At 44.4% G+C, this 23274-nt stretch overlaps 1 protein-coding gene and 1 pseudogene across 2 annotated transcripts in view; both read right to left on the bottom strand.

The window, feature by feature from the left end:
• The window catches only part of LOC144142082 (uncharacterized), a 78836-nt gene that overhangs the window by 42009 nt on the left and 13553 nt on the right, over positions 1 to 23274 (bottom strand). For both annotated transcript variants that reach the window (XM_077673505.1, XM_077673506.1), the window contains exons 4-5: positions 22805 to 22960; positions 8956 to 9009 (exon numbers count right to left, since the gene is read on the bottom strand). In XM_077673505.1, the coding sequence (XP_077529631.1) occupies positions 8956 to 9009; positions 22805 to 22960 (210 nt within the window). The remainder of the gene's footprint in view (positions 1 to 8955; positions 9010 to 22804; positions 22961 to 23274) is intronic.
• On the bottom strand, positions 333 to 903 carry LOC144142204 (uncharacterized; annotated as a pseudogene).

Raw genomic sequence — 23274 nt, 5'->3', positions numbered from 1 at the left:
GGCGACTTGTATTTTGGCCTGGCATTAACGCCGACATTGATGCATTCGTGCAGAAATGTGCAGTGTGCAAGAAGTACGCGTATACTCAGCAGCAAGAACATTTAATGATGCGCCCGGCTGCCGAGATGCCGTCGCACAAAGTTGTCATTGATATCTTTGAGTATGGTGGGCGGTCGTACCTCAGCGTATACGACACGCTGTCAAATTTTGCGGAAGGGGAGCAGTTGCGTGACACATGGGCGAGCTCTGTCATTCAAGCAACCAGCGCCATATTTTCTAGGAAAGGTATTCCCATGGACGTCCTGACAGATAATGGCCCCCCAATTTTTGTGTCACGAGTTCAGTTCCTCTTCAAGGGCATACGACCTCGGACACATCACATCCAGTCCAGGATATACGCAACAGAAAGGTTTGGCTGAGAAAGGCGTCCAGGTTATTAAGAGAATACAGAAAAAAACGCATGAAGCAAAGCAAGATTTCTGGCTCGGTCTTGTTGCTTACAGGACAACGCCACTTGAGTGCGGCATGGCCCCAGCGGAGATATTGCAAGGCAGAAGACTGCGCAACATCCTGCCGGACATGGAGACCGGACCGGAACATTCCATCGTAAAGCGCTCCCAGAGCAACCGCCATGGAAGAATGGAAGACTGCTGGCACCGCTCGAAACAGGGGCCAGGTTTGTCTGCGTTCTAAAGGAGCATGAGCGAGGAAAGCTAAAGTCGTGAGGCCTTCCGGGCATTCAAGGACCTACGTTGTCCCGACAGAAGGGCGGCAGCTGCGACGGAAATGTCGACATTTGCTGCTAAACAGCGGGGACTTCACCCCAGACCTTCCCGAAAGCGGTGAGGACGAAGCACCGTCTGTTACGGCGCAAGAGGTTCCAGTCGCGTTATCGGGCTACATGCCCGCGGCCCCGATCCCGGACACAACAGCTACACAAGTTCCAAGAAGATCGCAGCGAACAGCAAAGCGCCGAGACAGCTGGCTTACAAGAAAAATTTTGTTGAAATGCCATGAATGAGTGCCTAACATTTTGTGAGCCTTTCAATTGTGTTCACGTGCTAATTGTTTTGTACAGCAAGAAGGATGTGTCTTATCTTGCGCAGCAAGCGCCTCGTGTCAAACCCTCCCCCTTTGATACGATAGTGCGGCGAGGGTAAGCACTCTTTCTCGTCTCGCTCGCTATATAAACACTGCTACAATAAAGATGCGGCCTTCTTTCCATCGCGCCCCAGCGTCATGCCTCGTTCGATCGCGCTAGCGATACAATATGTATCTCATAAATCTCCTCCAAAAAAACGACGGCTAAAATATAAAAAGCCCGGGAAACAACTTCGTAAAGACGTGTAAAAATGGCGAAGACAAGGCAATGTTCTCACGCCTTGCATTTGCTTAAAAAGGCATATTTGTGGCAAGTCACTCATTAATTCCGTATAATGGTGTAAACAGAAAACAAAGGACCTATCCCCGCGAGGAAACTCGAGTAAATGCTTTGCATAGAGGGTGGGTGTATTGCGTTAACGTTTAGTGTTTGGAAAGTTGGTAGTAGTGAATGCGTTGTATCAGCAGCTTCTTGACGTAGTTTGAATGAGTCAAGGATATAAGACGCGTTCGTAGCCTTTTATTCTGTGTCTGTTTTGTGGCGCAGTGCGAAGAGCCACCATGTACCTCGCGTTCCGCCTACAGGTAGTGAATGCGTTGTATCAGCAGCTTCTTGACGTAGTTTGAATGAGTCAAGGATATAAGGCGCGTTCGTAGCCTTCCATTATGTGCGGCTTTGTGGAGCAGTGGGTAGAGCACCATGTACCTTGCGTTCCGCCCGCAGGGTCGTCGGATGGAAACCAGGCGCCGGTAAGTATTTTTTTATATAGTGTAGGGGGAGGGGTACGGACCTGTTGTTGAGACCGAGGAGGGTAGCGTGATGCGTGAGAGGAGGAGTGGGGGAGAGGGCGCATCTGGAACGGCTGTTGCGGACGCTGAGGCACGCCAACGCCGGGTGACATCCTGGGTTAAAGAAATGCTCTGCATTTAGAATGGTACTACTGGTCGAACAGGAGCTTCGAGCGCTACGGTCATGAATGCCACAGCGGAGCCTTGCGTCAATTCTTGCGCGTCTCCCGTTTCACGAAGGGGCTGGTATCGAGACGCCAACTGTCGGCGCTCATTGCGTCGTAATACGCTACTACGCTTTTCCTCTTCTAGATGGCAGCACCAGCCTAATGAGTCATAGGGGAGGGCATAGGCGCGTTCGTAAACCTGCACACGGCCCTGCTCATAGCGTAGAAAGGGGGATGAAACTCCGCCGTTCTTCTGTCTCGTGACTGCAGCGATCTTAACGTTTGGGGGCTGTACTACATACGAGCATAAATGAACGTCGTGAATGCATTTTATATATTTTACCAAGTTACTTAATAATTACGGATTTTTTTATGCAAGTGAACCTAACAGTTGCAGTTCGAGATTGCGAAAATACGATCGCCACCCCGAGTGGAAAACGGGAACCGCGCCTTTCTACTTCGCACTACAGTGCTCTAGAAGTTTTAAAGGGGCGTTTCTTGTCGCGCCCATGAGTGTCCTACAATCCACGGTGTTCGGAGGGCCGTTTTTGCCACCGTGAAGTTCGTTTTATCGAAATAGACGCATAAATGAATTCGCGCCGTCATCACAGATAGTGCTGTACTGAGTGGTGTCAAAATTCTTTACGCCTGGCCACATAACATTCCTTTAGGTTCCGGCCGACGAAACGTACAATCTGCATGGGGCTCGTTTTGCTTTTCTACGCTTGCACGAGATAGCAGGATGCGGTTGCAGCAGTAGCTTTATAATTTCAGTGCGCTACACGTGCATTATTTGTTTGTTACATTCTGAGTGTCTTCTTTCACTCTTGAATTACGCATGAACTGCGCGGCAGTGCATCTGATATTTAATTCAATGTCTACATTAGCTACACACGTTTGCTTATACGTGCGTTATATATTTAATGCGTTTCGATCGTGTGTGTGCATTTTAGCGCCAGTGAATGCACGGTATGCAGGAAAATGTATATGCGGGGCAACATATACAATGACTAATGGAACAGTGTGAGCCTATCCGCACTCTTTTTATTAGCTTTTGATTTCCTGCGTTGTTGTTGTTATTATAATATTGATATTACTGTGAATATTATAATTATATCAGTACTATTGTTATCGTTATTATGAGCCTATTTATGTCTACAGCTAGATGAAGGCATCTCCCTAAACTTATGGGTCAAAGGGTGGGTTCCTAGGTTCATATTGTGTTGATAGCAGTATGGTAACTAAGTTTAGTGACTACATAAATCATTTTATTGAGTTTGAATTGTGTGTTCTGCATTTTCTCTTCACGTGAATCAAAGGAATGTGGCAGAATAAATTTGTAGCAATAAATATACACACTGAGCAATGACTTTATATGTTTATTATACAATGATTACGATATTTCCGCCACTTAAAATATATACTTTATGCTTCAGATCCGTGCTTCGAGTTTCAGCTTTAAGTACAAGAACGATATATTCACAAAAAATGCAGTTACAGCTACAAGCCGATAAATTATTATAAATGCAGGCTCAAAGGAGCCATGAAGAGAAAATACAACTTCGTTTAATTTAAAACAACTAGGTTTCAGTATCTCACTAAGCTCCATTACAGCCACGAAAGACGTTTTTTGAACAAAAAAATAGCATGAAGTATTTAAAAACTTTTAAATTTGGCGCCACAGTGACTTGTTAAGAGCCAGAATGACGTCTTACTGGCCAACAATAAAAGATAAATTTCAGTGCATTACTGCACGTTAGCATTCAAGTGATGCGGTCAAATAGAACTAGAGGCCACTTTAAAGACGTCCAGTCATGTGTCGTCGCGACAGGTCAGTTAGGCGGCCGCCAATCGCACAAACAAGGTTCGGTGACGTCATAGAAAAGTTGCGGGAAATTGGCTAGGGGTCGCGACTGCTTCACACGTTTTCTTTAATATATCTGTTATTTGTTGGAAGATTGCGATGATATCGGTGTCAGTGTTATCGGGACTAAGGATTCTTTCTAATAAATCCAACTTGTATTTTGTCTTCATGGCTCCGTTAACCTTTGGTGGTAATTTATTAGAGGTATAACCGGTTTACGGCAGTGCGCGAAAGTATATATGAAATAAATAATTGCTTAGCGACTGTGGTGTGGGATGGCTGCTTTTGTCTGAAGAAATGTATTTTGGATTAGGAGGAAAGGTGGGTCGTTGCCACCGAACATTATGATTGCACAAATAAAAAACGTATCACCGTCTCTTATTAATAAAGGCTGATTTAAATTTAAAATTTTTCTTTATGATTGGTGCTGTTCCAAGTCGTCTTTGTAAATTTAAGAAAGTTGAAATATATCGAAATATATCAGATCATAGTTATTTAGAATACAGATGCACGTTTTCAGTCAAAACTATGTGCGCCTGAAAGCACCATTAAAGCTAGTATTCATTCTAACCCAAATATAAAAACGTGCTTGTTGATGTTCCAGATCTCGCGTTTGGCTCCAGTGTGCGAGAAGGCAGAACCTGGCTCATTTACCACCTCGACAGATCTACAGAAGCTACCGGCTGTGTCAAGCCCCTTTGACCAGCAGAGGCGACACGGACCTTGGACAGCAAAGCACTGGACACATATGCACTGGCTGGATACCTAGTTACTAGCATGCGGCCATGTGCCATACACTTTTGTTTGCGACTAACAGCGCAAAATATGCAATTGTGTTTTTACTTTATGAATGGTACATTTAGGCAATTAAACTTAAAATACCTGTACTTTTTATTCTTGTGTAGATTGTGTGTACTAATAAACCAAAACAACGTCGTACTTATATTAAGTGGTGCAAAAAGAAGTGTACGCGCAAAAGTTCATTACACAGGTCAAAACAATGCCTCTTTTGATATTGTGGCGGGTTCCGCAACACTAACAAGGTCGTACGTTGGCCACCTCAATATATTCCACTCGCTCAATTTACATTGCATATGCGTCCCAAATGAATTTGGCGCAAAATTGCCCCCCCACTCGGCTTTTCAGTACGCATTAAGACGGCGTCTCCCAGTGCATGTCTGCAACGCGCCGCCATGTTTTTAGTACCACCTCCAAACACCAGGGGTTGGGTCGGCGCTGCCAGCGAATATCGCGTCCCATGCAAGGTATGTTAGGTTTCACTCCCCTGGTGCAGTCGCAAGAGCGCCGCGTACCTCCCGTTGCGCCGAGACAGCTCAAGGGGGAAGGGACAAGAATCCGGCCACCGCAACGCCAATGGCACGTTTTCTGGCGACGTCACTTCCATGACGGATATGACGTGAGTGAGACCTTGGCGTACCCAGTCATACAACACTTTTGTTATAAAATACAGCATAATTCGCCTTTATTACTGCTCCTCTAGGTAACACAGTGGCGAGATACAGATTAATTCACCCCTACCAATGACTTCTAATAGGGATGTTTCGTTTTAACCACGGAGCTGCTTTAGCAGCGGTTATGACACCAGTCTGAGCTGGTATCGGGTCACGCTGCCTGTGGAGCAGGTTTCTCAGCCGCGCAGGAACCGGTTCTCAATAGAGAAAGAAAATAGCCACGTATCTGCTCCTTTCATTGCAAATTTTGCCGAAAGACGATACCCGACTGGCACCCAGTAAAAGTAAAGGGCTTCCTTCTCTTCCCTGGTCACCTCTCATGTTATTCTTCTCCCGCCTCGTTCCTCGCAAGATAACATGTTAGAGGTTTGCTCAAGTGAATATAAATTTACCGCGCTGCACTGATACAGGTGCGGGTCCTCGATGCCAGCGCGGCAGTGCGGCGGAGACGCGCGTTAATCGAGGCGTCCTATTTGAACGTTTATAGAACCATGTTGCCCTACTCCACCAGCGTTCCAAGCGGAACGTGGATCCCATATAGTGTAAACTTTCGTTGCTATTGCCGTTTTATTTCTTAAATGCTGCCAAGACTTAGCTCTGGCAACAGCAAGCGGCGGTTTACTAAAGTTGATGTAGTATTTATATAGCTAAAACAAAACCAAGGATATATGAGGTTTTTTACTCAAGAAACACTGAAATCTTCACCTATGCACTGATTTGCTGCCTTATATTTGCATAATGCCTTGCTATTCTTCAACAATGTTGACAAGGATGAAAACTGACACCGTACTCAGATGTTTAGATTTGGCTGTGAGCATACAAGACTTGTGCAGCCTATGTTTAACTTTGGTTGGGTGGCTGAATCAAGTCATAGACAGACAGAGATACAGACAGACCAAAATTTCTACCTCTAAAAGCCCAAGAAAGATTTTGAAAGGTGTGCAAAAAATTCGGTTATTTTCACATTTTAACATAGGACGGCTTTCATTGGCCTGGAGAATACTTGAAAAGCCGACTGTAAGAAGATCGTTGTAACTAACTAGCTAGCTTTTCAACTTCGTCTGTTGTACAGTGAAGCCTGCACATCTATGGAGATAATAAAAATACTGCAAACGGCTCCAACTCTTGTATTGTCGTCTGCTGTCAATACAGGAACTTCTGAGGACGGGGTATGATTGCAAAAGACGTTTGTATCTATTGATTTACTTGAACTATCTGTAAAAAAATCTTGTGACAATTATCCGCTAAGAAGACTGTAACATAACGATCAAGAAAGAAGCCGAAGCTAGGAAGTATCTTCCTAGAGGCATCCACAGCTTCGATGTTTCAGCAGATTTCACACTAGGTGCAAGTAGGTTGACGCTTTCTTTTTTTACCACGCAAGTGTTTTATTCTGAGGTACATGAAGGCCCCACCGACGTCGTATCCGTGACGGAAATGACATCGCCAAAAAACGTTGCACTGACGCGGCGGGGCAACGTTTCAAGAACCCGATCAATCTGGCCCCAATGGGCGCTGTCAGACGCTTTGCCGACTGGGCGGTGACTAACGCCTGTGTAACTTCACGAACGCGTCTTATACCCTTTCTTATGAGATTCTTTATTTAGATGGTGCTCTCGTCTAGAAGAGGTTATTCAAAGTAGTGCCTTGTGACGCCAATGAGCGCCGATAGATGGCGGTGCTGCTGTTGGCTACGAAATCTGTTCCTGTGTTTCACAAGCTGAGCTCCTCGCTACTCAACCGCCAGCCGTGCAAGCAGCGGAGGACGACCGAAGTGGCCGCAACTTTGCCAAAACGACCCGCCGGCAGGACGTCGGTCTCCGAGCACACTGACCGGAGAATTGCATATTCGCGATTCGCGCTGTTTTCCTGCAGCAGACCGTTAATTCACCGAGCGATTCGCTGACAACCACTTCGGTTTCTTTCGCACGGTTTACGAGTGCTAGCGGTTTTAGTCACGTTTACGCAATGCTTCGGCGCGAGTAATCCACTGTCAATTGTTTAGGGGTCTAGCGGTGTCATATATATATATATATATATATATATATATATATATATATATATATATATATATATATTCTGATTCGCTACATGCTTAGCGAGGGCCTCTGTCTTGGCAGTCTTGGTGCCAAAGGTAGCTTAAGAAGGTTCAACGCTGGTCGACCACTCTCGACATGTCGTAGGCACTCGAGTCACGGCCTGGGGGTTGTAAAGAAGGTCCCCTTCACCCCATGTAGTCCAAATGGCGCTGGCTACCACCCCCAAGAACAGGAAACAAAAAAAAAACTTAACATAAAAACCCGAGAAACTGGCGGGGAAACAGCCCCGCCGGTAGCGTAGTGGTTATCGCACCAGACCGGTATTCTGGAGGTCACGGGTTCGGATCCCACCCGGCGGGCTTTTTTTCACAAATTTTTTTCTGACTAAAAAAAAATTCTTCATCTGTTTCCATCAGCCACCACAACCTCCCCCTTGTTTTCCGAGGTTTTCTTGACTGCCAACCCTTATTCACGGTCTCATACACACACACACACACACACACATATATATATATATATATATATATATATATATATATATATATATATAGATATATATATATATATATATATATATATATATATATATATAAATCTAGAGAAAGATAAACTCACAAAGCGGGCAGAAATAGTATAAGTAAAGAGTCGGATACACAGCAAGAACAATAACAAACAATGATACTTAGCGGCAACGGGACTTGCCTTCATCAGAGTAAAGTTACATGATTTCGCACGGTTTCGCAAATCATGTAACGTTACTCTGATGAAGGCAAGTCCCGTTGCCGCTATGTAAGTAAACATTGTTTGTTATTGTTCTTGCTGTGTATCCGACTCTTTACTTATACTATTTATATATATATATATATATATAGTCAGGAAATGAGGGGCTCGTTGAGGAAATACAGAAAGATAGGTCAGCAGCCTACAATTCTAAAGGAGGCATAGGGGTGTGGTTAGGCTCTTTTTCTTTTTTACTACGGTTAATGGAGTTTACTTCATTACCCGTAGTAAAAAAGAAAAAGAGCCTAACCACACCCCTATGCCTCCTTTAGAATTGTAGGCTGCTGACCTATCTTTCTGTATATATATATATATATATATATATATATATATATATATATATATATATATATATATATATATATATATATATATATATATATATATATATATATATATATATATACACATATATATATATCTATATATATATGTATATATATATATATATATATATATATACATATATATATATATATATATATATATATATATATATATATATATATATATATATATATATATATATATATATATATATACATATTTATATAAATATACATACCTATATATACAGCAATGTGCAAGTTCACACTCGTGCACATAAAATTCAACTGCTCCTGGCAGGCAAATTTCACTTTCGTGTTGTACATAACCCTATGAATTTGAGATAAACCACATTTTTTTCTACTAGCGCGATAAGTTGATTTTTTTTGCTGAGGTGAGGAACGACGAGGGCTCACCTCTCTCGAGCTTTGGACCAAGGCTGGGAAGTGGCGGGAGAGTGAACTGCTCCTCTGGAAGAAAAAGGAAGCATGATCAGAATGCGTATGTTAGAAGCTACAAGGACATGAAACAACACCTACACTCCCTTATCTCTCAAGGATTTCTTGTGTTTTATCTCATGTATTTCTAGCGATTCGTTTTCGCTCGTATTTGGCCAGTTTTGCAGATTCATAGAGATTTTATGAGATATATTTATTTGACTTTCTTGGTCACAAAAAGATGTGAGCAATAACTCGTGATGACGAATGACTAGATTAAAATGAGCATTAGAGGGCACCTCAATCCACATGCAAATGTTTGAAAGGGACATGTTTTTATGTTGGCGAACATGATATTGGCAAATGTTATTCTGAGTCCGTGCGCTCAACGTCCAAGCGGATTTCAGCAGCACTAGATTGCCGCCATTCACGAAAAATAACTGCGGCTTAGCTGAGCTAAACTTGGATATGCAAAAGAAAAGCGTGGTTTTGTCGGGTTCAGTCTTCGTTTCGGGTGGGTAAGCTTCGATGTAGCTGCATTGCCATCCAGGTATCAGAGCCATTCTATCGGTGCATCGCTCACAGAAAGAGGCCCAGCGAATGTGGCGTTCATTCAATACGAACGCACCGTTCCCCTTCACTGGGGCGAGGCGAGTGATGTAGCCCGAAATGACCCAAAGGCGCTTGCGTGAACGTCTGCGGGGGTGCTCGCCTGCCGATCAGCTATTTGGCTTCAGCGGCGGCAACGGCCGCCGCTCGAGTTTAAACAGGGCCTTGTGCGCAGCGCCGAAAGCGGGCCCGGCCGATCACGCGATGCGCTTCCAGGGGCGTGTCACCGGGGGTGTGTTTCCGGTAAAAAGGGAAATGGCATATCCGCCGCGTAATCACAGAACAAAAGTACTAAAGCTTTGCTTTAATATCATGCACCCTTCCATTTAACAATACAGATGGTAGAACATAAACTTTCCTCGTAATGAATTCTTTCGTTTGTCAGGCACAAACAGCGCAGTCCGAAACTGCGCATATGTGCTACTCTGGAGGTACAACTCAGTTTTCTTGGATATTGACAGTAGCTCACAGGTGTGCACTCCGTAGGCCTAACGTTTGGGTTTGGGATGTATTCTACCTCTAGAGACAAGTCTGTGTGATTATAGTGGGCCTCGTGTTACGTTTACTCGTTACTCAGCTTGACTTTAGTCGTACACCCTGAAAATTGCGTTTTACACAGTGGCCTCTGTCCTGTCAATCCTGCATATATTGCTCCGTGGTAGCGCGAAATTTGAAAGTTTTGCTATATTTTGTGCATTATTCCCGTGGCAGGAATGGAGCTGACTGAGTTTGCAAAGGCTGGTTCTTGCAACCTGAACTAATATTTTTTCGGCGTAGCACGTTTAAAAATTTTCATTTAGATACCGACATAAGCTGAACGTGCAGCTGTTCAGTAGTTTTTTAGTGTATTGATTGTAGTTGAAATATTCGCGCAAGGTTTGAAATTAGGTTTCGCGAAATTCTTTTAGGTTGACATAAACACCCTTGAGGTACGTCTTCACTTGTGGAAATGGGCACAAGCAACTCCGCGCGATTAAAAACGCTTTTGGCGTTATGACCCACACCACTGCACGCTTGTGGATGCAGGGAACGTCGGGCAACCGAGAGTTTCGCCCTTTCTCGATATGCTTCGGGAATACGCGAGAATACCCCCCGTTCCACTCATTCCCCGCCATTTACTATGAGCACGTTCGCTCGCAATCATCTGTACGTCACGCTCTTAATTCGTTCTCCCGAAATGACAGATGATTTGCTTTCCACATTGAGCCAGACAGTGCTCTTTTCGCTGGTTTTGCGACGCTAATATTTAGACAAAAATAACCAGTGCTTGCCGTTTCAAGTGTAAAGTTAGCGAAATTGTCGAACTCATTTACCAAAACGTGCCTGTCGTGGTGGCCAGTGACTAAATGGACGAACACAAGAGCGGAAGAGAAAGCGACCCCGCACGCGCCTCCGCCCGAGACGCGATTTGTATGCCGCATGACCCGCCGCACCGGTCGCTTAAGCGCGCATTCAACCTGTTAAAGATATGTTGACGCGCCAAGTCGTAAACCGGGCCTCTCGGACGTTTATGTGTGCCCGCTTAAGGCATTGGACTGCTGAGCCCTAGCACGCGCGTTCAATCCCAGCCGCAGTGGCCGCTTTTGAGATGGAGGTGAAAAACAAACGCCCACGTGTCAAATTTTCGGCAGAGGTTAACCATACCCAGGTGGTCAAAATTATTCCGGAGTCCTCCACTACAGCTCGCCTAATACCCCGGGTGTAGCTTCGGCGCGGTAAATCCTACAATCAAACAAACAAAAGACTGCGCACGATGGCCTATCCTCGGCTGCCAGATGCGCCAGAATAGCGTCTGTGCAAGAAGTAAAGCCCGTCACACATGTGCAGCTGAAGATGGTTACAACATATGAATAACATCAATGAACTATTTCAGTTTCTGTCGATACATCTTCCTCAGTGGGACACAAAACTGGCATTTGCAAAATGGCCAGGCGTCTCACTGCCTGCCGGGAGGAAGAATCCGACAATGGCCATCACGACGACTATCATAACAACTCGCGCACCGAGGAATATAACCGGCTACCATTTCAACAATGGCCTGCAGTCCAACAAAAGACCTGGTTCTCGCTCCAGTTTATATACGAGCGTTTGCCAAGTGGTCGTGTAGCAGCGGCACGAAGGATAATATGCCGTAAATGAATACTGACACAACAATTTTGCGTTACATTTTTAAGATGATAGTTTTTCTTGGGCTACTTACAACCAGAAATTTTGGTATGTCTGTATGTCAGTTTGTCTGTTTGTCTCTCTGTGACTCGATTCAGCCAGCCGGCCTAGTGAAACAAAACCTGAGTATTAGTCTTATGTACTCACAGCTAAGTCTAAATGTCTAAGTCCGGTGTCAATGTTCAAACTTGTCAACATGGTTCAACAAGAACAAGACAGTGCGCAAACCGAATGCAGAACATCAATATAAGATTGATATTTGCACGGGTCTGTTATTAAAGAATTGCTGGATGCTTTGTTTTTGAGATGGCAAATTATATTCTACATCTACTGAAGAACACCGTCGCCTGCTCCTGCCCGCGCTCCTTGTAGTATAAGAGAAATTACACGGCAACAGCCACGAAAGCTTTAACTAGATAGGTTTCACGTTCTGCTTTGGAACGCACGTGGAGTACTGCAATGTGGTTCTATCAACATTTCAAACAAATTTTCACACAAAAAAAAACAGGCCCCGCAAAACTTCCACAGGTCACACACAAAAGACAGGAAATACCATTCGTTACACTCTACCACAGTTACTCTCTGACAAGCACCCCCCCCCACCACACACACACACACATCCACACATGGTCACGGTGGATTTTTCTCGACTTTGATTTCATTGTTCCTGTATTATACAAAAATGGCAGTCACCTTTTTTGGAGTAATAAAGCATACTAAAGTAGCCGAATAGCACTGGCAATAAGGACTGCATCTTTGCAGTATATATATATATATATATATATATATATATATATATATATATATATATATATATATATATATATATATATATACAGAAAGAAATGCCGGCAGTCTACAACACCAACGAAGGCATAGGAGAATGGTTGGAATATTTTTTACCGTTAGTGACATTACTTTTTTTTAATAAATACACGAGAAAGAAAGAAAAACACGCACCCAGAGTGGGGACCGAACCCACGCCTTTCGATTAGATCTCGAATGCCTTACCAATTCGGCTATCTGGGCGACTGTGTTCTCCTTCACATTCTGGGGTATTTATATATACTACAACTGTACCTGACGCTTGAGGATGGTAGCCAGCGCCACTCAGACTACACGGGGAGAAGGGGACCTACTTTTCAACCCCCGGGGCGTGACGCTAACGTCTACAGCCTGTCATGAGCGGGTAACTGGCGGGAAGCCCTCTTATGCTACCTTGGCACCAAGGCTGCCAGAACCGAGGCCCTCGCTAAGCATTCGCTCGATAATAGGGTTTGGAAATGAGGGGCTCGTTATTAAATACAGAAAGAAATGCCGGCAGTCTACAACGCCAAAGAAGGCATAGGGGAATGGTTGGAATATTTTTTACCGTTAGTGACATTACTTTTTTTTATTAATTACACGAGAAAGAAAGAAAAAAAAACACGCGCCCAGAGTGGGGACCGAACCCACGCCTTTCGATTAGATCTGGAATGCCTTACCCATTCGGCTATCTGGGCGACTGTGTTCTCCTTCACATTCTGGGGTATTTATATTTACTACAACTGTACCTGACGCTTGAGGGTGGTAGCCAGCGCCACTCAGACTACACGGGGAGAAGGGGACCTTCTTTTCAACCCCCGGGGCATGACGCTAAAGTCTACAGCCTGTCATGAGCGGGTAACTGGCGGGAAGCCCTCTTATGCTACCTTGGCACCAAGGCTGCCAGAACCGAGGCCCTCGCTAAGCTTTCGCTTGATAATAGGGTTTGGAAATGAGGGGCTCGTTAGGAAATACAGAAAGAAATGCCGGCAGTCTACAACGCCAAAGAAGGCATAGGGGAATGGTTGGAATATTTTTTACCGTTAGTGACATTACTTTTTTTTATTAATTACACGAGAAAGAAAGAAAAACACGCGCCCAGAGTGGGGACCGAACCCACGCCTTTCGATTAGATCTCGAATGCCTTACCCATTCGGCTATCTGGGCGACTGTGTTCTCCTTCACATTCTGGGGTATTTATATTTACTACAACTGTACCTGACGCTTGAGGGTGGTAGCCAGCGCCACTCAGACTACACGGGGAGAAGGGGACCTTCTTTTCAACCCCCGGGGCATGACGCTAAAGTCTACAGCCTGTCATGAGCGGGTAACTGGCGGGAAGCCCTCTTATGCTACCTTGGCACCAAGGCTGCCAGAACCGAGGCCCTCGCTAAGCTTTCGCTTGATAATAGGGTTTGGAAATGAGGGGCTCGTTAGGAAATACAGAAAGAAATGCCGGCAGTCTACAACGCCAAAGAAGGCATAGGGGAATGGTTGGAATATTTTTTACCGTTAGTGACATTACTTTTTTTTATTAATTACACGAGAAAGAAAGAAAGAAAAACACGCGCCCAGAGTGGGGACCGAACCCACGCCTTTCGATTAGATCTCGAATGCCTTACCCATTCGGCTATCTGGGCGACTGTGTTCTCCTTCACATTCTGGGGTATTTATATTTACTACAACTGTACCTGACGCTTGAGGGTGGTAGCCAGCCGAATTTTGGTGGAGTGTGTGGGTGGAGTGTGCGGGATCATCCCCATCCTGGCCTCCGTATCGCATCGTCTCGGCCTTGGCGAAATCGTCGATGGAACGTCGGCCATGTCTGGCAGCCCCAGCCCACGGCGAACTGCCTTCGACCACGACCCCCGCCCCGTGTATCCAGCCCGTGTGCAGCCCCTGAAGACCAGTCGACACAAGCCGAGAACAGACCAAAGAAGACGCCGTGTCCTCAGCCCTTTCGTCTGGCGTGGTTCGAATTCCACAGACGGTTCGTCTCTGCCTTGAAGACATCGCTTCTGTGGGGCCAGGCTTCAACAGGGGTGTTTTCATCGCATCCCTCACCACATCGCAAACCTCACGCTGCCTCGGCATCGACTGGGACGGTCGCCCTCAACCCGGGGCATGATGTTACAGGACTAGGTGGGCAATGCCTCACAGCCCCTTGACCGAAGAATGATTACGACAACGACGACGTCTGGCGCGAACCTTGCGCGGGGTCTGGGTAATGGCCGCTATGCACATTCTGTAAATAGATCGATTCACCGCATCCCATTGTCCGTCTCATCCGTGTCCTGCCGCCACGTACACCCCTGGGAGTCATGCCGCTGCCCGGGTTAAACGTGTCCGGTCAATGCGTGTCACTCCGCATCCAGCTTCTACATTCGCGAATGCTTGGCGCACGCCCGATAATCGCCCCATCTGCTTTTCGTGTGGGATTGCGGGACATGTGGTACGCTACTGTCACCATGGCATGACGGGTGCGCGCCACTCATCATGGTCCTTTCCCTATGCGCACTCACCGTCCGTGACGCAAGCCCCAGCCCCGTTTCCGACGACACCTATCTCGTCCAATGACCCTGACTTCGCCAGCCGCCGCTCGCAGTCTCCAAGACGCTGCTCACCCTCTCCGATGCGCCTTCACCCAACGACTAGTCAGACGGAAAACTAGACGCCGCAGTTTCGGAGGCAAAAACTGCGTCAACGTCGAAATGCCAAAGTCCTCCTTCTTCGCCGCCTAATTTAATGAAACTATGTTTATGGTGTTGCTACAATGGCGCTCATGGATACTGGAGCTGCGGTTTCTGTTATTCACGACAAATTCTGCCGATCGTTATGAAAGGTGACGACACCTATATATAGTGTTACGCTGCGCAACGCTAATGCGCAACGTTTGGAACCGCTGGCCGCATGAAATGCTCGGGTTACAATTCAAGGGGTCGTCTACATCATCGAGCACATCGTCCTGTCGTCTTGCTCTCACAATCTCATTTAGGATGGGACTTCTTGTCGCGCCATCACGCCATCATTGACTGCGCGCGCGCTGAAGTAGAGCTGTTTCCGGCACTTGAAAACGATTGCTAGAAAGGTGCCGCAAAGTTGCTTGTTGCTGACGTCACGGATATTCCACGGATTCATCTGTGCTTGTGCCGCTGTCGTGCAGCAGTGTTTCGGACACCACAGTCATATTTGCTACTTCTGGTCTCTTTTCGCTTCGCAAATCGTTTCCACTGCCGTTTGCTGTCCTCGACATCAAATCCGGTTCCTGTTTTGCGCCTGTCTCAAACCCTAATCCGTGCCCCATCAAACTCTTTCGCAGTGAATGCGTTGGCCTTATAGAAGAAATTGACCCTTTCGTTCTTATCGACGTAGCCGAAGTCGTTTCTCCCTGTCGATATTACCACGCTTAGCTCCGGTTGCTTAGGTGATATCTTGCCTGATGCGACTATGTTTCTCAACGCTATCGACGACGCCCTTACTTCGACCCAACGTGACCAACCGTTGACGAGTCTACGGCGCTTTAGTACATCATTCGACTGTCATCACACTCCTTTGGGCCGCACGTCAACTGTTTCGCATCAGATCGACAGTGGCACCCACGCATCATTGCGACAGTGACCGTATCGTGTGTCTTCCACCGAGCGTCGTGTCATTGAGGAACACGTTTAGAGTAGCAGTAGAAGTAATGTAGCGAGTTGGGCAGTCTTCGAAAGAAAGCAGATGTTTAAGCGACAAAACTGGAGAACAAGCATAAGAGATGGTCGCTGGGCGAGTGATACTGTGTGAAGTACCGGTCTGCCTTTCTGCACGTGGCACCTGCCTAATTACTGTTTGTGCTTCTAAGACAAGGACGAGGGCTGCAGTATCTTGCGAAGAGATTAAGTGTGCACCTTAAGAGTTTTCCCTGACATATCTGTTTTTTTCCTACCTGAAAAAACAGGAACTTGTCCACTGTACTGAAACGAAAAACGGACCGTAGAACTTACTTCCTTCGCATTGATGGCACGTTTGGTTGTGGAAGCCAGGCAAAGAAAAGTATGGAGAAATGTCCACGTTTGGGCGCTGTTTTTCTTATTCGGTTTTACTTATTTTTTGCGTAGTATTTTAAAACAACGTGATTCGCCTTTTTTGTTGCGTTTCGTGTAAACACATTTAAAAAAAACTGGCGTATTTGGTGCCCCGCGCTATATTTCTGCTCCGAGGCGCCGCTTATGTTGCAGGCCGGCAGACGTATTTTAACCAGCTGGCGATATTAAACGTAGATCAAAATCTCTACACACCTACCTTCCCCATTTCCATCTTCTTCAGAAAAACGGTCGTGGGGAAGGGAGATCGAGGCCACTTGAACGTTCCAGATTTTGATCGACTTCAGAAAAACGGTCGTGGGGAAGGGAGATCGAGGCTACTTGTGGTCTGCAGCAAACGGCATAACCACTCAGAAATCCTGCAGTCACACTTGTCAGGTATTAACAATTTGCAGAGTATCAGATATTTGTGACAAAAATATGACATGCAAAAAATTCGCATGCGTCGGGTGTGGGCTTTGGCTGTTGCGCAGTGGAGCACTACAGCAGCCTGACTGCTCCAAGAAAGTCCAAGAAAGCTGCCGAGAATTATATCTCTTTTGGTCAGCTTGCACTACACTCGCGTTTCCAGCAGCAACAGAACATTGCTTCATTGGTGCTCATTCATTTCCCTTGTTGTTACATAGAGGTTTATAGTGTTCAATGGTCCTGAGGGGAAAGTGCTGGAGCGGGCACGAAGTTGATGGTGCGTGAATTAAAAAAAAAGCCCTGGATTGTATTGATTGTACAATATCAACAACGACGGCGCGAACCGTTTCGGAATGTATCTGTAACCGTTATTTTGTTTCTCGGTTCACATCCGGTTCGGGATCAGCGTGCTCCCAAATTAACGGTTCGGGTTCAGTTTCGGGTTTCGGTTCGGTTCCGTTCCTGTTCGAAAACCTTATATTTATATATATATATATATATACATATATATATATATATATATATATATATATCAAAGTTGCAGTCCTTATTGCCAGTGTTGTATGGCGTTTTAACAGTGTTTTATAGTGCCGATAGTCGTAAATACAAAACCCCGCGGTATAGTCGAGAGGGGAGTCGCCGCGGAACTAGCGCAATAGTAGAGCACCACACGCGTTATGTGGAGGTTGTGGGTTCGATTCCCGCTTCCGGAAAAAAACGCCGCATTTTTTCTCGACTTCAATTTTCAATTATTTATTCCTGCATAAAAAAAGGCAATCATTCTTCATTCGGCACTATAAAACACTGTTAAAACGCCAAATAGCACTGGCAATAAGGACTGCAACTTTCATATGTGTCCTTACGGAATCCCTCGTCCCGTACGTCTCTGTTCTACAAATATATATATATATATATATATATATATATATATATATATATATATATATATATATATATAGATTACGAGAAGAGCTGCCTTAGCTTGCCGTGACAAATACTAAAAAATGGGAATATCTTCTAACAAAACTGCTTATTGGTCGATGTTTCTGTCAGATGCCGACCTTTATCAAGACTTGATAAAGGTCGGCATCTGACCGAAACGTCGACCAATCAACAGTTTTGTTAGAAGATACACCCATTTTTTACTATATATGTATATATATATATATATATATATATTGTTTGTTTCCCATGTGACTTGTGTTTCGGGGCGCCGCCCCCACTCTGAGTCCGTACGATTTTACCCAAAGCTTTCATTTCTGAGGAATACCTGTCTCAGGTCGAAACGTTGGAAATAGTCTCCGAAGAGCGTACTTCTACATATATATATATATATATATATATATATATATATATATATATATATATATAAATATATATATATATATATATATATATATATATATATATATATATATATATATATATATATATATATATATATATATATCTTGTAAGGCAATGAGGGTCTCGTTGAGGAAATACAGAAAGATAGGTCAGCAGTCTACAACGCCAAAGGAGGCATAGGGGTGTGGTTAGGCTCTTTTCTTTTTCACTACAGTTAATTAAGTAAACATTTTTTTTTAATTATACAGAAGAAAGAAAGAAAGAAAAACACGCGCCCAGAGTGGGGACCGAACCCACGCCTTTCGATTACATGTCGAATGCCTTCTCAATTTGGCTATCTGGGCGACTAGGTTCTCCTTCACTTTCTGGGCTATTTATATTTACTAGAAGTGTATCTGACGCTTGAGGGTGGTAGCCAGCGCCACTCTGACTACACGCGGAGAAGGGGACCTTCTTTTCAACCCCCGGGGCGTGAATCGAACGTCTACAGCCTGTCATGAGCGGGCTACTGGCGGGAAGCCCTCTTATGCTACCTAGGCATCAAGGCTGCCGGAACCGAGACCCTCGCTAGACTTTCGCAGAATAATATAGTAAGGCAATGAGGGGCTCGTTGAGGAAATACAGAAAGATAGGTCAGCAGTCTACAACGCCAAAGGAGGCATAGGGGTGTAGTTAGTCTCTTTTCTTTTTCACTACAGTTAATTAGGTAAACATTTCTTTTATTATACAGCAGAAACAAAGAAAGAAAAACACGCGCCCAGAGTGGGGACCGAACCCACGCCTTTCGATTACATGTCGAATGCCTTACCAAATCGGCTATCTGGGCGACTGTGTTCTCCTTCACTTTTTGGGCTATTTATATTTACTAGAAGTGTATCTGACGCTTGAGGGCGGTAGCCAGCGCCACTCTGACTACACGGGGAGAAGGGGACCTTTTTTTCAATCTCCGGGGCGTGACCCGAACGTCTACAGCCTGTCATGAGCGGGCTACTGGCGGGAAGCCCTCTTATGCTACCTAGGCATCAAGGGTGCCGGAACCGAGACCCTCGCTAGGCTTTCGCAGAATAATATAGTAAGGCAATGAGGGGCTCATTGACGAAATACCGAAAGATAGGACAGCAGTCTACAACGCCAAAGGAGGCATAGGAGTGTGGTTAGGCTCTTTTCTTTTTCACTACAGGTAATTAAGTAAACATTTTTTTAATTATACAGAAGAAAGAAAGAAGAAAAACACGTGCCCAAAGTGGGGACCGAACCCACGCCTTTCGATTACATGTCGAATGCCTTACCAATTCGGATATCTAGGCGACTGTGTTTTTTTTCTTCCTTTCTTCTGTTTAATTAAAAAAATGTTTACCTAATTAACTGTAGTGAAAAAGAAAAGACCCTAACCACACCCCTATGCCTTCTTTGGCGTTGTGGACTGCTGACCTATCTTTCTGTATATATATATATATATATATATATATATATATATATATATATATATATATATATATATATATATTCATACCTATACTTATGTATTTCAGTCGCTAACGTACCGAGATTTTATAATCGCGCCAATTTTAATTGGTGTGAGTATATCACTAATAGACGTAGTTCTGCGCAAATTACCTACGGTTGTAGAAACTAATCATCACAGAATTAACCTTGAAGTTAAGATAATGGAACACACTTCGTTTTCGAGCATTTCAGTGGAATACGAAACCATACCATAGGCCCCGTAGGGACAGTCCCGTAAAAATTGGCCGCGCATCTGATCCTGTCGTTGCAAATGTCAACAAAATACTATAGTCTTGATCGACGCTTACGAAGTAAATGCATCTCTTCGCTTTCCCTCCCACCTCTCAAGTTGCTCTGGCGTCGCGCTCCTCCCTAGGTACAGGCGCCAAAAGTTTACTTAAAACAGTTTATATTTAATGCGTTCCACTGCTCCAGGCCGGGGGTGTTGATGCCAACGCTGCCGTACGGCGGGGAGCCCTACTTCAAAGTTGCAGCCCTATCGAGGAGCCTACTTTAACGTTATAGAACCAGGTTTCCCTTCTCTACGTGCGTTCCAAGCAAAACGTGGAACCTATCTAGGAGTGAAAATTTAAAGCGCAACAAATTTAGACACAAGACGAATGACACAGGGATAAGCGCTTGTCCCTGTGTCATTCGTCTTGTGTTTAAATTTGTTGCGCTTTAATTTTTCACTATGGAGTACCAACTAGCTCAAACCCTCCCACTGTTAGGTTATCTATCTAGGAGAACCTTTCGTAACTTTTGCCGGTTGATTTTTAAAATGGCGCTAGCGGCTATTAGCAGCTTCGCCGTTACCCGCGGGTGACAGCGGGTGACGGCGGAGTGAATTCTTTTTTCTTCAGTTGATGAAGTATTTCCTATCGCAAAAATCAAGCATGTATGATTTTTAAAAAGGAACACTGCAGATATCAGATCTGTATTAATTTGTTGTCTTTTTTTTGAGTAATGTCTCTTGTTCTTTTTCAACACTGTTGACAAGTATAAACATTCCACTGGATCTAGACGGGTAGATTTCGCTGTGACTGTATAAGAATATTGCGCAGGCCCTGTCATACTTTGGCCGGGTGGCACAATCGAGTCACAGACAGACAGACACACAGACAAACAGGCATTCAGACAGACGACATTTTTTGGGTTTACGTAGCCCAAGAAAGACTATCGTCTTTAAAAGCTTGAGCGAGTTCAACGAAAACCGCCTGGGTGTATTTGTATTGCATATCCCATGAATAAATCTGTGACTCCCTACAAAGCATAAATGGGGAAGAATAAATCCTTGAAGGAACTATACAAGAGGAAACGAAATTTGTGCCCTATATTTTATCTGGAATTTCCTAAAAGAAAGTCACAGTGCATCGATCATGCGTAGGCCTATTTAACTAATGCAGTAAGCGTTCATGATTCAACCGTATTAGAGAGATAAATTTTGTTCAGCAAGAATTTTTTTTGTAGAGTTTTGGTCCCCAGAAGCATTGAAACGAAAAGTTAACCTGATAGTTATGAACTTGTTAGTTTACTAGCATGACAAGAGTTAAGGTATGTACGCCATCAAAATTTTCTTTTTTTCGAAAAGCTACAATTACCTGATACAAAATAAAAATATGGCAGGCAGTGCAAGTATTTATATAGTTATGAACATTTTGACAAAATATATTTGCAGTTTTTTGCCTCGCCCCGTCGTCGCAACCTCTGGCCACTAGAGATTCTTCCTTTCCTATCTCCTAGCTCCACAAAAACTCATAAATGGTGATGTCTTACGCAGGATGTATCTTTGAAGAACCCTTGCCCAGAAAACTAGCACTGTTGGTTTTGTTCTCATTGCGAAGGGGGTATTTTTTGTGGTGTCATCTAAATATGGTGCACTGGCACAGCTTTCACCCGCCAGATCTTGCTGAACCTAGTACCTTAGATGATTTGTAACACTTTCCAGGATTCCTACACACGTCTGAGTTACTGATTTGTTACTGTTGAGCTTCGTTATAACAAACTTTGATATAGCACATTCTCGGCTCTAGCGAACTAAGTGCAAACTTTGGTTACTTACACTTCATTTTATTGACAAATATTCTTCTAAAACCAAAGTTAAACTCTGAGAGGCAGGAGCACTATTGGATATAACGAATAAATATGCTACCAGTAGGCTGAGAAGCTACTTTGTAAAACGCCCTGCGTCCGAAATTGCAGAGGTACAGAAGGCCCCTTTCTTCAGGGACACTGGAAAGCTCTACTCGTGCTGTAAATAGCCACCGGACAAATTAACGCTTCCTAACAAAATAGTAACGCAGACCTGTTCCTTCAGCTTAAATTTGTTTTCTAGAATTTTACGTCTCATGTGCGGTTCATCTAGCTTGAAATGCCACAAGAATATAATGGTAACTTGTTTATAGCAGGTTTAAGATTAAAATTATGCGCTTATGTATCGGCGATTTCTGTAGTTACCCGGATCACCAATTGGTTTGAACCGATTTTAGCACTGCTCTTACAATGAATATCGGATATAAATAAATTACTTTCCCCATATGCTTCGTTAAAACGAAGTTCGACTCTATTACTCTTGTTTTTGGTATTTAACTTGTGGTGTGGATGAGTGTAGATTATAAAGTACTTGCCGACTGCTGTAAGAGCCCGTAAGACGGAAGTGTCTCTGAAAATTACAAATATATTTCGCCCTTTTACCGCCCGCGATTCTCAATACGCTGCCCTGCACCGCTGCTGTCAAGGTACGCTGCAGCGCGGTCAGTAACGATGCACTTGTGCTAATAGTTTGTGCATTGAAAACTCCTTCTCTTTACCTTTCAGGGATAGCGTCTTTCATTTCGTTTCCGTTCTTTCGTTTCCCTTTTTTTGGAAACGAAACGTGTTGCCACGAGACACAGAGAACTCACGTTGCGTCGTCTGCGGGGGCAGGTTTGGCGTCGTGGCACGTGGCGCACGGCCAGAGGTCGGCTTCGGCTTCGGCGTTACTTCAGAGAACCCCACTTCTAGTTTTCGTGTTGTATTCTTGGAGGTACCACCATACGACGTTGTTAGATCATCCGAGCCTGAAGGAAATTGAAGCACGACGAGGGTTTGCCTTATAGAGGTTACGCGGCCAGAAAAGCGTCATTTTCAGAGTAGCCAGAAAAGAAAATTTGAACAGAAGGGGTTCTGCCGTAGAGACTAAATCGTGCAAATTTATAACACACACACAAAAACAAGCACGTAAAAAACAACACGCAAGATGGTAGAACGTCATAGCTTCCAACACAGAATACATAAAAAATGGCGAAATCACCGCTGTGACTAAATATGTCTAGTTTACAGATATTGCTCTATAATATTTCTCTCTCGCGCCGCTCCTACACATCTCTCCCCA

This window comes from Haemaphysalis longicornis, unplaced genomic scaffold (assembly GCF_048455015.1).
Source record: "Haemaphysalis longicornis isolate Haplotype H1 unplaced genomic scaffold, Haemaphysalis longicornis Haplotype H1 scaffold_6, whole genome shotgun sequence".
Taxonomy (NCBI): Eukaryota; Metazoa; Arthropoda; class Arachnida; order Ixodida; family Ixodidae; genus Haemaphysalis; species Haemaphysalis longicornis.
This window is presented reverse-complemented; position numbering and strand designations above follow the sequence as displayed.